Source organism: Trichoplusia ni, chromosome 3, assembly GCF_003590095.1.
Source record: "Trichoplusia ni isolate ovarian cell line Hi5 chromosome 3, tn1, whole genome shotgun sequence".
NCBI classification, from domain to species: domain Eukaryota; kingdom Metazoa; phylum Arthropoda; class Insecta; order Lepidoptera; family Noctuidae; genus Trichoplusia; species Trichoplusia ni.
Genome location: NC_039480.1, coordinates 18,530,693 through 18,547,530, shown reverse-complemented (window position 1 = coordinate 18,547,530; position 16,838 = coordinate 18,530,693). Strand labels below are relative to the sequence as shown.

The window sequence follows — 16,838 nt, the reverse complement described above, 5'->3', positions numbered from 1 at the left end:
GCAAAACTTTTTACCGTATCTACAGTGAGTCACAGAAACCAAGCTTACAAATAACTTTCCTTTTTCTCGGCTGCTCCAAGCGTATCGGTGTAGAGAATTTTTGGCGCAACAAAATGGAGGTTGCGAACTTGATAGCGATCGGTTCACTCTCAGGAACTCATTGATGAATGACTTTCGAGTGAATGTAAACTTTCTGGTCTTTAATTGCGTTTTATGTTAAAAATTCTCAGCAAGCTACTCATAACGTGTTGAGAAAATACCACCTACCTACCTATTAGCCACATGCCCACTCCACCGAGCGGTAATTTTAGGCTTACTATCATACCATCATAAAATTCACAAATAATGAAGCTTTCTTCTAGTAGAATTAATTTAAAAATCGATTTCGATTCGATTTCAGTCTGATCCTGAAGTTACCTCCAAAAACATCTCAAAAATATTTTCTGTGGGGTAGTCGTGAATAATTTTCTGAATATCTTTTCAATCTTGTTACATCACAATTAGCTCTTGACGACACGACGTAGGTACGTCTTAGTTCTTGCACAGAATACAAAGAATTGCTAGGAAAACTGTAATACCGTGAATATGATTGTAGCAACAAAGAAACAATATCAGGAAATGATTACGTCGTTACCCAATCGTCATGACATTCAGACAACTCGGAGGTCGATTACGCAGGCCAGCGTCCTTTTGTATATAACACAATGATTATCAAGAATAAAACGTCAACTTTACGTTATGATGAGTAATATCAATATGGATAAACTCTGCCCGTAAACCAGAAAATGATTTCTGTTCTAACTCATGTTTTGAATCTGTACCCAGACGATTGAACCGTGATAGCCTTGCATACAGTTTACACAGACGATGCTATAAAAAAACGGTAGGGTCATTAATTTGTTGACGGGTACCAAACAAGTTTGAGAATTCCCACAAATTTATATGTCACCCAAACATTTTGTTTATTATTAAAGTATTTGTACGGAATACTTAGTGTCGCGAAATGGTCTTAAAGTTTTGGCTGTCAGAATTAATTGATAAGATTTGAGTGGAGTGACATCTAAAAAAGTGGCTTTTTAGATGATGAAACCTGGAGATGGTTCAAGAATAATGAAGGGGTGCCCTAAGATTAAACAAGGCGCTGTTATTTTGATGCCAAAAGCAGCATGGCAAAACATGACTACTGACTACTCTTGACCGAAGGCGTGATTCCAGACAGCACCTATAAGACCTCGTTGCACATCACCAGTCTTGAATTTCGACACCCCAGCCCCCGTAGGAAACCTTTTCACAAACAAAGTATGTTTGCGAGTTCCTCGGACGGCGGTGTAAAACATTTTGCACGTGACTCGATTTAAAACAGTAGGTTTACATTTTAAACCATTGGTTTTACGTTTAAACAGCGTGTACCGATTTTAAACACGTTATAAAACTACATTCTACATCAATAAAAAAATGGCAAATTCTGAAAAATATAAATATCCGAGAAACATATTTTAGTTCTGAAATAAAATCTTTAATCAGTTGATGTCAGTATCTAAGTGGAAAATATTGTTTTAGAATAGACTCACTTTTTAAACACAAAAGCTGTATATTTGCGCCCACGTATAACGATTAACAAATATCCCTTTTCGACATCAAAATTAAACTGTGTTCTTCTGATGTCAACTTCTCAAGATTCCTACTTGTAAGTGTTAACTATTTATACTTCTAATCACATGAAATAGCGACAAAAGCTACTCTATAATATAGAGTACTCTACAGTAGTACTGTGTGCTATGTCCATATCTATACTAATCTATAAAGCTGAAGAGTTTGTTTGTTTGAACGCGCTAATCTCAGGAACTACTGGTTCGATTTGAAAAATTATTTTTGTGTTGAATAGACCATTTATCACGGAAGGCTATAAGCTATATAACATCACGCTGAGACTAATAGGAGCGAAGATACAATGAAAAATGTAGAAAAAAAACGGGGAAAAACCAACTGGACAAAGTCGCGGGCAACAGCTAGTAGGTTATAAAACAATCTGTGTTCTAAATTTCGTCCAAATTCGATCAGTTATTTTTGCGTATGAATAACAAATAAGTATCCATCCACACTCACAAACTTTCACGTTTATAATATTAGTAGGACTACTTCCTACTTATTTGTTAAACTCATATTTCACGGTAAACTAAAACTTCTGCGTTCCACCAACAGTGGCGTTTTCCCAAGAGGCACGGTGCCATTGTTCTCGCCGCGGTTACACGGCGACCTTGCGCGTGCGCACGCTTCCGCGGCAACGTCAGCCCGACGCTTGTATACTCTACCGCGATATAGTAATATGTGGAGACAAGGAAATTACGACTTTATTGACAGTATTTGACTGCACTGATAACCAAGCCGGTCACCAAGCCAAGCCTACTGCGCGCGACTTGTTGCAGGTTCCTACTCCGCGCAGGAAACGCGCGGAGTTCTTGTCCTGAGTCTGGGTGCCATTGCGCATGTGACTTGAATGTTTGTGACAACCTTTGCCATACAAGGATTAAATATCTAAGTGGAGGGGTCGAACCTTTTATAAAGACAGCGACCCCTGAGTTTGTTTCGACCTTCCCAGGTAAGTCATAAAAGAAATGTCGACTCCTGCGTTCTCAAAACGGTCATGTAAAAGTGATGATATATTATTCCTACTCGCAGGAGAAATGATCTCATTACATTTCCTAACCCACCGCTGGGCATAGGCCTCCCTTTGTCGTTGTTTATGCCATTATCTTATCTCTTGTTAGCAATACCGATATTCATAATCTACTATAAAGAGCAAGAGAAAAACAAGGTAATATCGACCCTATCCATCTTAGAATAGTGGTGGATTGCAGTATGAAGGTGACTGTACGTGTAGTGAAAATCAGCTCAATCAAAATTGAGCTCAGGAAATATTAGTCCGATTTGAAAAAAACGACAGTTGTATTAGTAGACCCATTTATAGAGGAATGCTATGGGATATTATTATATACCATCACGCTATGACTAATAGGAGCTGAACAGTAAAGAAATATATGATATAACAAAACTAAGCATAGCTTGTATTATGAGTACTAGACAGCTGATAAACATACTTATCTAGTCCCAGACACAGAACAAATGATCAAGCTCCTCACACAAACGTTTATCCTGAGTGGGAATCAAACCCACGACTATCCGTATAGCAGTCAGGGCCACTAACCGGTAGACCAACACGTCAGTGCAACATCGAGTCAAGCCTTAATGATTACCTCAACCTTTGATCATAATTGCTTCAAGTTAATAACTTAGCAACAAATACGTAACTAATTCTATAGTAATTCATAGTTTTATTCCTCATGACGACATTATTTTAACTATTTAAAAACGACGAATGCACTGAGGAATTCAATTAGTGTCAGGGTTTATTCACAGGCATTTCAATGACACGCACGAAGACACCCAAACGCAGAAAAAGATTTGAGTCTCATACAAATGTTTGTCCAACGCTGGGATGAAGCTAGCAGCTCCCCGCGTAGTCCTATACCGCTTGGCTTACTCGCAAAATGACCACTTCTCAAAATGAATACAAGTAGCATGTTCGCAGCATGTCGACGTTTTTACGAACAGGTCATTTTGAGAACTGGTCATTTTGCGCATAAGCCTACCGCTCATCTTTCCGTACAGTCACACAGGGTGCTGGCATGTCCTGGTGGCCTTGCAATTTTATGTAAAGATTTGTATGCACGCGGAAAAGAACTTATGCGAATTTTTCAAATTTATATCTACTACCACAATATTCTAAGACACCTCTATCAAACAGTGAAGAAAAACATCGTGTGGAAACATAAATTCAAAATATTGGAATCTCCTCTTTTAAAACCCCAATAATATTACTTTAGGGTAAGCCCGAATAACCTTCAATTTTTTTTAGGTACATACAAATTTTTGATATACCTTCGGGCCTTACCCCTCAAATATACAAAATGCATTTGGGTGATTCTTAAAAAAAAATACACTAGTTAAGGTCGTCATTATCCTCACCAACTGGTTCACGTCACTGTAATGCTAAAATGTTTTAATTCTTACGTCATCTATTAATAGCCGTAGTACTTTGCAAGCTTAGATAAAAATAATATTAAAACAAGCAATCTGCTGTATGAAAAGTGTGGTGAGGATAATGATGTTCCTAATTTGCTTTACTTTTTTCCGGAGAATCACCCATTTAGTACATCAATTAAAGATGAAATACACCCACGAGTGCGGTGTGGGTACAACGAGTGGGCACAATCAATGAATAACAGTTAAAACGTACATTTTGAAATCGACCTTCAATTATATGTCTCATCTTGAAACCTACGGTGACTGGTAATCTTATGAGTAAGCGTTTCCTGAGATATCATAGTAATATTACAAACGCGAATGTCTGTATGCATGGATGGATGTTTGTCCCTCTTTCAAGCAAAATATACTGAACGGATTTAGACGAAGCTTGGTACACAGATAGTTTATAACCAGGATTAACTAATAGGATGGGGTTTATCCCGATTTTATGTTCCCGTGGGATCATTTTCGATTTCAGCAGGCCTGCGGGCATCAGGTAACTGATGTTTAAAAGCAAATACTTTTTTTAGACAAGCTTTATTTTAGATTCATCCGCATCTACCAAGGGATCTGAATAAGAAAGCCAGTACCAGTTTAAAATGAACTGGGTAACGTTCACTTACATATTTAATATCTTAATTGTGTGGAGGAATGACCAGTAATGTTCACACAAGATAACACGAGAAAACAGAACAAAGATACAGAGTTACTATACCCTACATATAAACTTAAATCACATTTAGATACAGGGAAAATAACGTGAGAGATGGGATAAATATCAGTCTTTATCTTTAACCTCCGAGGCAAAAAAAGGGGTGTTATAAGTTTGACTTGTCTACCTGTGGCGCAATTCTCAATAGGGATGATGACTGGGTATAAAAAGAAAAAATCTCATTAGTCCCACAGTTAGATAATTGAAAAGTATGAGACACGTATTTTTTCCTTTTTCAGAAAAACTAGAATTGACAAAGATTAACTGCTTTAAAGTTTATGAGAGGGGGCTTGTGGCGTAACGATAGAGTAAAATTTATACTCAATCGTGCCGTCACGCGTAAGTTTCATTCTCTGTAATTTGGTCAATTTATGTTTGCGGGACAAACTAAAAAATTAGTATTCATATATACAAAAAACTGCAAGACGGACACTGCAAAAAAAATTGTCATCATCCCTATTCTTTATTGCGTACCATAATGTATACAGGTTGTTGATATCTAGATATTTAGTCACAATTATGGACCCTGTCGGACACAGCATAACAGAACTAGTAGGAGAGAGGAGGAAGAGCAGAGTTTTAGTAAATTTAAGTAGTTAGTAATTCCGAGTTTCATCGACTGAAAGGATTTGAATGAAACTTTACCACAATATAGCTTATACATCAAAACAACACATAGGCTACAATTTTTGAGTCCACGCGAACGAAGTCGCGGGCAAAAGCTAGTGTTTGATAAAAATCAAATGAGCCATTTCAAATTTGTGGGGAGAAGTGGGAAAAATAGCAACCGAATGTCTGAATGATATAAAGTTCAAGAGTGGAATCTTGTGACGTAACGGCTACCCAAAAATTGTACCAAGGAAGGAATTTAATCCTTGTAACACGATGGTTTTCACAAAAATTCAACTCACATGCACAAAGACACCCAGACTCAGAACAAGCATTCGTGGATCACAAAACCGCTTATCCTACGGGGATCGAGCCTGCGGCACGTCGCGCACAGTGGCATTTGCGTGGTGACCTCAACCACTCGGCTATCCGTGCAATCAAAGGCAACACAACCCAAGTCAACTGCCATACTAACATATAATGGTAACGTACGCGTTAGAAAATAAATTCCTTTGGTATAGAAATCTTTAATTATTTTATGACGAAGGTTCGAAAGGATATTTTATGCCTTTATAAATAGAGTGGCATTAAAATAACTTTGTATACGAGTCTATGACACAGTAACCTCTAAACTAATGGATCGATTTCGATGCTAATATTTCGTTATATCAACTTTTGTAAAGCTTTTAAAAAGGACGTTACACAATTAATAATAATTAACATACACATAACATGAATTGCAAAGTTTTACAGGTCATCGTGGAAATTATAATAAAAAAACTGTGGAATTTAATCATTTAGAAGCAGTATCAACTTTAAAATTTCATGCAAAAAGACAGCCACGAACTTGGAACAAGCATTTGTGGATCACACAAATAAGTATCGTGTGGGGATCGAATTATAGTTCACGCCACGCAGTTGACGTTAACATGTTGACCTCTACCATGCAATGAATTACAGCAGGCATTTTAAATAACCTCATGGACTAATCTGGGAGCATAATGTTGATTATTACATATTCAAAACTATACAAAAATCTTGTCGTAAAGTATCACAATTTTAATGTTGTTGAATTCTCTGACCAGTCCATTTTGTGTGGGTCGTATTAATACTTGTATATGATAACATTTGGTGGACCTCCGTTGTTAAGTGACGTACGCACCGGTTTCAAGGTGTCGCTAGCTCTGAGGGTTCGGTCCCCGGTCGGGTCAATGTAAAAATTCACATTTCTACATGGTCTCGGGTCTGTGTGTTTGTGGTACCTTCGCCGTATCTGAATTGCATAGCCCAGGTGCTTTAGCAACTTACTGTGGGTTCTGAACAATGTATGTGATGTTGTCCGCATTTATTTATTTATATTTGGTATTAAAAACGCAGCTCTCAGTAATGTCGTGTCGGCAGCAGGTAATGTAACGGGCTCGCCTTGAGACTCACGCATCAATTATGCAGGTTTCGCTGTTCGCAGCCTCCAAAATCAACCGTTTCTAGAAATTTCGATCCTTCTGTGTCGTTTGCAGAGCATCGCCTGTAGATAGGATGCATTTCTCCGAGCGGTAAAGCTGACGAATCACTCGTATGACTGTATAAATGTATTGAACTGACAAGGCAAAGTCCCGTCGCTTGTCGAAAAGGAATTTCATGCACATACTTTTCAAGTTTTATATTCTTATGCGTCGTGAAGATCATTGAAAGCCATTTAATTCAATCAAAATTATAAGCAATTGATACAACCTTCTAGTATTATTATTAACCTGTAAGTTTATTTATATAAAAGAGCTTATCTTAGAAGCGACTTGAATCTCTCTCTAGGTTTCGACCGTTTTGGGATGCCATAAGACGACTGACTTTGAATCAATCGATCGTGTAAAGTAAAAGCGAATAGATACTTCAAAAAATCACAGAGAAAAGATACCTTTATTTGGATATTCACTTATTTAAAAGCATTCATCTAAACTTTTCGAAACTTCATATCTAAATCAACAATTCAACTTGCATCTTTTGTGCGTCTATTATAAAAACTTCTACCTGCTAAGCGTCGGCAAAAATGGTAATTCACTTCAACGGGGAAGAACTAAGCCTTATTTCAATGCAATAAGGTTTAATTCCGCGGTTCCAGATGGCAAACCAAAAATATTTTTTTGTCTAAATCTTTTTCGGAGTATTTTAAGAAGAATTCTTAAGGGATTGACAGATGTTTAGAGTTTCTTTCTTTCCAGACCAATATTGGCTGTTTCTAGGTAGTCGGAGGCAGTTTTATTTTTTTGGTTAAAAATGAAGAAAGTAAGTTGTTAGGTATTGAGATATTTTGGACTTAAAACGAGCTGTCATAACGAGTTCCTCCCGTGTTTCGGAAGGCACGTTAAATTCTGGGTCCCGGCTATTATAACGACATCTTTAACAGTCGATACCGATAGCCAGAAGTCTGAAAGTCTGACAACCAGTCTAACTAAGGGGTATCGTGTTGCCTAGGTAACTGGGTTGAGGAGATCAGATAGGCAGTCGCTCCTTGTAAAACATTGGTACTGAGCTGCATCCGTTTAGGCTGAAAGATCATTCCTATTTCAACTGGCCTGTAGTCTTGCGGTTAGAGGTCCTGACTCTTGACTGCTATGCCGAAAGTAGTAAGGTCGATTACCGACCCAGGGCCAGTGTTTGTGCAATGAACATGATCATTTGTTCTGTCTGGGTGTAATTTATCTATAATTTGTATGTATTTATAAATATATAAGTATGTTTATCAGTTGTCTAGTACTCACAAGCTTTGCTTAGATACAGACTAGATGGCGCTGTGTGAAAGTTATGGGATATTATTATAACAATTTAGAACTTCCTCGTTTACAGGGACATCTTTTTTTAATTGGTTAGAAACAGACACATTGTAATCCGTTATTATATTTTCCTTTCATCAATAATTTATCCTGTAATTAATTACCTTCCTGTTCGCTTAGGATGTATTAATAAATGAGTTATTTGCTGACGTTTATGAAAGTATTAACACGGCAATAATTATGTTCAACTAGTTAGCCTTTATGTAGAAGAGGTTAAGGTTCAAATTCGTAATGTCGTTTGCAATAAAAAATACATATTTAATTGACTATCCTCCGTCCTTCCTCTTGTTTATATTGGCGAGGTACCTTGATAACCTAATTTAAATTCCTTGCTGTTTATTTGTAAAAGAAGCATAATCATTATAACAGTGTATTTGCCAGAAATCCTACACATTGTTCATAAGAGATTTCCTCGTAGATTTCCTTGACAGGGTAGGCAGAGGGCCATGCTTTCGTCTAAATTCCAAAAACCACATCGAATCGCTATGCAAACTACCGCGAATCCTGCGCTCTCGTAGAGACGAAAAATAAGATTACCCTGAGCTATTTTTTCATATCATTTTGCAATATTTTATACCTACCAAAAAGAACTTATTCACACAGCAAGCACACATTGACACCTGTGGCCCCCTCCCCCTGGTCTGCCGCCCCCCTCAGCCGTCGGCCGCGACATCCGCGTGTATTTTAGGGCGGCGGTGCGATGAACTCGAAGGTCTACCTGCGCGTGCGCATATATGCGCTTATACACCCCAGCACGCACACATGCGCCCTTTGTGCGATGTATTTTGTAAGGATTTCGCTTACATTGTAATGGAGACAGAAGGTTCAGGTTTGGATACAATAAATGTGTTTATCTGTCTGGCATGTTATTACAGGTAGAGGAGACGAAATAACAGATTTTGATAAAATGTAGGTAGTTTTGGGTAAGCTTAAACTTAAAGAAACTTAATTACATCAAAACTTGTTGACCAACAGGCCAACAGACCAACAGGTTTCCGGGAAAAGAAAAAAAACCTCGTTCTCTATAAACTTAATACGTGCAAATTACGCGTTACACCTTTTATCCGCGATGAAATCCTTAACTAATTAAATGACTGTCATATTTTCACCACGTTTGCAGTTTGATCCAACTTCAAAGATTATATAGGTAACATCACAATTTTAAATCGATCTTTTTGAATACACCTTTTTGACAGTCTTTTAGGCGGTGCATTATTTTAATGCACATTTTTCGGTAGCCTGTTAGGCGGTACGAAGTTTGCCGAATCACCTAGTATTCCATATTTACGCGACGAAACTTTTTCTGGGCTCCATGCTTGACAGACATGGAGTTTAATTTAAGCATATAATATCCATATTACTTGGAAGTATTGATCGAGTGAACCTTCTGCCATTTACGTACATAGTACCCACATCCTACACAGGCCCTCTTTTATTTTTTATCTTCGCCTCATGGTAGCCAGTTCGGAAATCGTGCTGTGTGCACAGATATATAATAAAAAGTGTTCGTATAGCTAACTTAGGATCGAACGAAAGTTCAATCTGTTTCTTGCGTTTAAATCTCATTTTTTCTACGTCTTAAGGGCAAAGATGAATGACATTTCAAACTATAAAATTGAATCGATTTCGAGGACAAAACATCTAAGCATAATAATAAATAAATAATAAATGCGGACAACATCACATATATTGTTCTGAACCCAAAGTAAGTTGCTAAAGCACTTGTGTTATGGAATTCAGATACAACCCACATCACCCAGACCCGAGACAATGTAGAAATGTGCATTTTTACACTGACCCGACCGGGGATCGAACCCGGGACCTCAGAGCTAGCGACACCTTGCAACCGGTGCGTGCGCCACTCGACCACGGAGGTCGTCGAAAAATAATCTATGAATCTATAAATTATTAAATTTCACATATCAATCAATACATAAATTAGATAGACACAGTGATATTTACTTCAAAGTTTTCCCCGCGATTTTACTTTCCCTAAAGTCGGATTATCTTTAAAAAGTAGCTCCGGCCCGAAAGATTTTCTCCATGTTTCAAACTGAAAGGTTTTTGATAATATTTCGTACAGAGATACCTTGTACCTTGGAATAACAGATGGAAGTCGTTTTTATTCGACATTAATAGAATTATGCTTTACAGCGTTAACCAACATGAAGACTACTGCTAAATATAACCTTAATCAATCGAGCATAAAATTATCAACCACATTAGCAACTCCACAATTTTTAATTTATATTAATGCAAAAGTTTACTCAACTACGCAATAACGCACAGACAAGTATAGTTTTTATACAAAAACTTCGTGTGAAACCGTTGTGCATGACCGAGGCATACGGTTTCCGCGTTTCCGACCTCTGATACAGTCCATGGTCACCTTTGTGAAGTCGTATTCGAAGATACACTTTTAAACATGTTGTTGTGTGAGGAAGATGGCGACAGGCAGAGTGTAGCGTGCTCTCTCGCTTATACAATTACGAATGACTGTTTTCATGAGTTAGAAGTACAAGGCATGGATATTTTTAAAATAGGTAGACAATAAAATCTTCGATATATGGGACTGATAAGCTTTTTTGAATTTGTAAGCATTATAGAGCCAGATTTTGGGTTGCTTAAGTAATGTCATTTTTTTTAGGTTTTAACAAAACAATCACCTGGATTTTGTTTCTAGACAAAATCTGGTATAGGCAATTAGGTGAAGTATGTTTTTCAGCCTTAAGAAAGTATTCTTCTATTTGAAAACAAACTTACCCAACTTAATTGATTGAAAATATTGAAATACTAAATCAATTTTAACAGAAAAAAATCTATACTAATATATAAACCTGAAGAGTTTGTTTGTTTGTTTGTTTGAACGCGCTAATCTCAGGAACTACTGGTCCAAATTGAAAAATTCTTTTTGTGTTGAGTAGACAATTAATCGAGGAAGGCTTTAGGCTATAAACCATCACGCTGCGACTAATAGGAGCGAAGATACAATGGAAAATGTGAAAAAAAAACAGGAGGTGTATAAATCATAACTTACATCTTCTTCTACCCACGGGAACGGAGTCGCGGGCAACAGCTAGTATAATCATGATTCTATAGCCTACCATCGCTTATGAACATATAGCAACATACTTTTAAAATCTAAATCTCTTACAAAATCATCATTGCAAATACGCATAATATATATCTATTAGTAAAAACCACCTTTCCTTTTTCATCAATCATCGTCATAGATAAATGATGATTGCCATAAACCCACACCCATTGTTTTAACATTTCCAAAGCTTTAAAGTTACACAACAGAGCCTATTGGCTTGGAGCCAATATCAACTATTCCGAGGCAATATTTCATGTCCAAAAAGCCTGCAAAACAGGGAGATATACAATGTGTTTTATCAGAGGCCGACCATAGTTTAAATAATGGTTTTCTGTATAAAATCTATAGCCTCTCTTGTCCATAAGTCATGGCCTTGTCTAAATATTTTATTCAAATTTCTTTTTTAAGTGTTATATACAACTTTTGGTGTTATATAAAGTCAGTATGTCTTCAGGACTATTTTTTTCTTTCAATTCACAGGATAACTTCAAGGGAAGAATACCAGTTGCAGCGGCTTTGGTGAAGTAAGGAACATGGATGGGTTTTGATCAGTAGAAAACTGACACTCCGTCCTCAACCTAAAGTGCAAGGTGTCATTTGATGATATTTCAACCAATAAAAAGGGGAGATATCGGTTTCTTTTTAACAGTATATAAAAACTGTCATATTTTCAATGTTAATATGTACTTTGGTATGTTAAAACAGCCTGATTAAGGCATCTTATAATGTAGACCCAACCCTGGGCAAAAGCCTTTGCATCTCTAAATGGCTTTGGGCCACAATGGCTGATATAAATAATAATACCATCCTGAATACTAAAAATCTCAAGTTTGTAACAGGTAGTATAAATGATGCATACCTAATTATAATAGATAAAAATAAAAATGACCAACTAGGAAGCAAACTTTGATTATAATGGATAATTAATTTGTATGTGTCTATATGTGGTTGATTCATATGATATGATAATAAAGTTATCATAATTATAGGTTCGTTCATATTATGTTTTGGACTTGAGAGATAAATAAAGCATTTTACTGATGAAGTTTTAAACTTTGAATGGAGTTTGGCCCAACATAGGGCTAGTGCTGGCAGTTAAATTGATATACATTTTTGAAGGTAAGTCAAAAATTTCACACAGTAAATGATTTCTGGTGCAGAAAAGAAGCAGTCAAGATTAAAAAAAGTGATAAAACTTTCTCTAATTGACCATAAATAACACGTCCATAGACACAAAATGCCATAAACGACCGTTTTTTTTCAACAACTTTGAAAAAAGTACCCTTTATTTAGGAATTGTTGAAAAATTGCATTTTCTTGATAAAATAACAGTGTATAGATACGAAATACTTAGTCAACATGTTAATTTCTCGCTCACGTCACGCGACGTTACGTAAAATACCTTTATACGCGTAGGTACATAAACATGATAATTGTTTGTCTACTGGCAGCCGTGGCCGACCGAATACTGTACACTCAGTGGTTAATACCTCGCGTAAGACAGAAGGAAACGGCACGGCGCCAGCCTGACGTGACTCGGACAGATATGCTTGTCACGCAATAAACGTGCGTCCAGCATGCATTTTAGTAGATAGAGCATGTAGGTACCTATAGTTTTGTTCGTAGTCCCAGTAGTCCTTGTAACGCGGGTGCCACCGCGGGCCCCCGCGCGAGTAAGGCCGACGAGAGCCCCCCTGGCTCATGTTCGCTGCGCCATAATGCCTTCCCGTATCGATCCGCCCTGACACAGCGGAGCCACACGCCCCGCTCCGCGCCACAACCACCAAACAACACAACACTGGCACACTGCACTGCGACACTTTTACAAGTACCGAGATTATTTAATTTATTATTTTAGGTCTCCTGTGGAGCCCTACGTTCTTGTTTTGGAACCTACTGCAACGACGCGAAGCTCGCGCGGACTGAGCGACCACACGCAGGCGCACGGACTCACCGAGCGAACGCCGCGCCAACTAGTGGACGCACCACGCACTACATTCGAAAACGACCGCCAAGTTTTGCATTTTGTTACAAATATTTATTTATCACAAAATGGTTCATAAAAAATGCAATACGCAACCGGATATGAATGTTTAACGACGCACGACGTTCTGCTGAGAGTGAAATTAATCGAAAGCGAAGTAAAGATTTACAGTTCACACAGTATTGATTTTATATTAGCAACACACTTGATATGCACGAGAGTTGTTTGCGAGCTAATAATAAAATGTCCTGGATGTCCGAGAACAACGGGCGTGTTATCGCGCACTTAAAATGGTTCGTCACCGTTCACATAATTAATGTGAATCAGGCTTGGTGATCTCGCCTCGGCCGTCACGCACTCACGCACACCACACTCTCGCAAATTATGCACGAATAGCATTAAACAGTTTCTTTTTACATAAATACAACTGAGAAACGATAAAAAACCAACAGTTTCAAGAAAAAATCCGATAAAATGTAACGCTATGCGCCCAGTCCGGACGACCGATACGTAAGCCTCATTAAAAAAAGTTTACACAACTCGTGCCCTGAATAGTCTCAAGCGCTACATCCAGCGAGACCAATTCAATACTTGTTGAACGCCATTTTGATAACATCGCTGCAGCGCTGTCAGTACGAAAAACCCCGCCCATTGTTATTATAATGCAGCCAACATGACGCACATAGTGCAGTGTGAAGTTATCTGCGAATGCGACACGTGTTGATTTCTCTGTCTGTTCTGCAAGTGCGAGGGAGACAGCGCACTCGGGTGTTGGGCGCGGCGTGTTTCGAGCGATGGCGCCTGGCATATCCCATGCATTGCGATGCTATTTTTGATGACACAACGTTGAGACCAACTTTCACTTAATTTTGTCTTATTTTGCAACAGAAACAGTATTATAGTTACTATGGCGCGTCAACATAGCGCTGACGGCATTTTTCATGCTTTTTATTTGAACCAGATGTGATTTCGAAATTGCGTGCACAAGACTAGCTGTCGAAATAAGTAATTTATTCCAAACCTTTTTTGTGTAACAATCTTTAAATTGGTTTAAGCATAAGATAAAAGCAATCTAAGGATAGGCTTTTGAATGATAAAAACAACGCTATTATTTTTAATTTATGAAACAAACTGTCTTTAAAGTTTACCGAAGTTTAAGATTTCTTTTTTTTTGTAAAATTAAGCCTTTGAAAAATACTGTCTTACTGCCGCCCGCTTTAAAACTATCAGGAAATTAATAAATTGGCCTCTTAAATATGCGTGAGTGGGACAATTCATAAGGTTGTTTACCAAAAAAATACTTCCTTTTTATTCATTTTTGGCAACTCAATAATTGGTAATTCATTGTATTGACCGTGAGTGTTCCTCCCCGTACGAAATTTCCAATTGATGTGATGAAAAAATGCTTGGAATAATACGAATAGTGCCATTTTAATACAATTTCTATTCATTCATCGGCCAGCCAGATTTCTAACTAGCTCATGAACAACATGAATTTGATTATTAAAATTTATCTCCTTTTTTGCGCCTCCAGACTTTGGCTTAAAGAATGGGGCTCCATATCATTTTACTATCGAACGATCTTGTGTAATGTGGGGGTATTCACCAACATATAAGTCCCATGCACACGACTCAGAACAAGCATTCGTGGATCACACAAACGCTTGCGCTACGCGGGGATCGAACCCGCGACGACACGTCAAGCATAGTTGGTTCGGCGCAGTGACCTTAACCACTCCGTACAGAAAATAGAACATCGAATAATTTTCTTCATTTAATTTTCAAACGGGATTTAAATAAAAACAAAAAAATGTATAAAAAAATGTATTTCAATAAAGTTTATGTACATATAACGAAGTTTTCCGATTGGATACGAGCTCGCACGAACGTTGCCGAAGATGCACGAAGATAGCCGAAGTACCAAGTTTTACAGGTTGTAGTCATTGGGGTCATATAACTCGGAGAGCATACGGTACATGTAAGATGGGGAGCTTCCACCGCTGAAAAAGAAATAATATAAAATCATTTGATTGAAATTAAGTACATATAATACAGTAGAAAAATCAAACTTCAAAAACAAACATATCAACAATGGCTTATTCGATTAAATTCCTATCATAGCATTTTTCAACGTTCACACAACGCCATCTAGTCTCAAATCTATACTAATATATAAAGCTGAAGAGTTTGTTTGTTTGTTTGAACGCGCTAATCTCAGGAACTGCTGGTCCAAATTGAAAAATTATTTTTGTGTTGAATAGACCATTCATTGAGGAAGGCTTTAGGCTATAAACCATCACGCTGCAACTAATAGGAGCGAAGATACAATGGAAAATGTGAATAAAACAGGGCAGGTATAAATCATAACTTATATCTTCTCCCCACGGGGACGAGGTCGCGGGCAACAGCTAGTTAGAAATATTTGTAGTATGAGTACTAGACAACTGATAAACATACTTATATATTTCTATATTATATAAATGTTCTAGATAAATTACACCCAGCCACAGAACAAATGATCGAGCTTATCACACAAAAAAATGTTTAAATTAGATCCTAAAATACTGCCGAAAGTCACTTTTCCACGCTTATATAGCTAGTGATTAATACAAGCACACGCTATCCCACGGCTGGGCAACGATCACTTTTGTCTTGACTATCTGATACGTTCCAATTCACGCTGATTTCCATTTTGAATTTCAAAAAGTGTTTCTTTTGTAACCTAACTTAAGTGCCATTTTTTATTGCGTTTGTCGCACTTCCCGATAAGCTAGCAGGCTGAAATTTTCAGTGCATCTTCAAACCCGATGACAATTCAATTTAAAACTATAAACACGGCTGGTCTGCTTTTGATAAAATTTGACTATCGAGGCGTTCAAAAACGTAGGTAAGATTTTTTAAATCTTTTAAATATTAACTTCTCATATCGCTTTCGGTAGCATCGCCTGTCCCACAGCTGGGCAAAGCAGCGTCTTACAATAGGGTACAATACTTACAGGTTCGTAATGAACAGTGTGATGTGGTCTGGGGGAGCGAAGTCGTACATCGGAGCGTAGACATGGACATTGTCACTCGCACACTCATGACGGCTGTGGATGAGACACATAATCTATATTAATATATAAAGCTGAAGAGTTTGTTTGTTTGTTTGAACGCGCTAATCTTAGAAACTACTGGTCCAAATTGAAAAATTATTTTTGTGTTGAATAGACCATTCATCGAGGAAGGTTTTCAGCTCTATAACATCACGCTGCGACTAGTAGGAGCGAAGATACAAGGGAAAATGTGGAAAAAATAGGGAAAATTATTCATCTCCGAGGGCTTCCGTTCAGAAATTCCTAACTTATATCTTCTAACCACGCGGACGAAGTCGCGGGCAACAGCTAGTATTATTATAAACGCGAAAGTGTGTATGTATGGATATTTGTTCCTCGTTCACGCAAAAACCACTGAACGGATTTAGACGAAACTTGGCACACAGATAGTTTATAACCAGGATTAACACTTATAATTTTTATCCTC

The 16,838-nt window shown here is 37.6% G+C and overlaps 1 protein-coding gene across 1 annotated transcript in view; it reads right to left on the bottom strand.

Moving 5' to 3' along the window:
* Positions 1-16,838, bottom strand: part of LOC113492244 — a 102,641-nt gene that overhangs the window by 79,165 nt on the left and 6,638 nt on the right. The window contains 3 exon segments of the mRNA XM_026869627.1: positions 12,941-13,099; positions 15,248-15,316; positions 16,313-16,395. Coding sequence (XP_026725428.1) covers positions 12,941-13,099; positions 15,248-15,316; positions 16,313-16,395 — 311 coding nt within the window.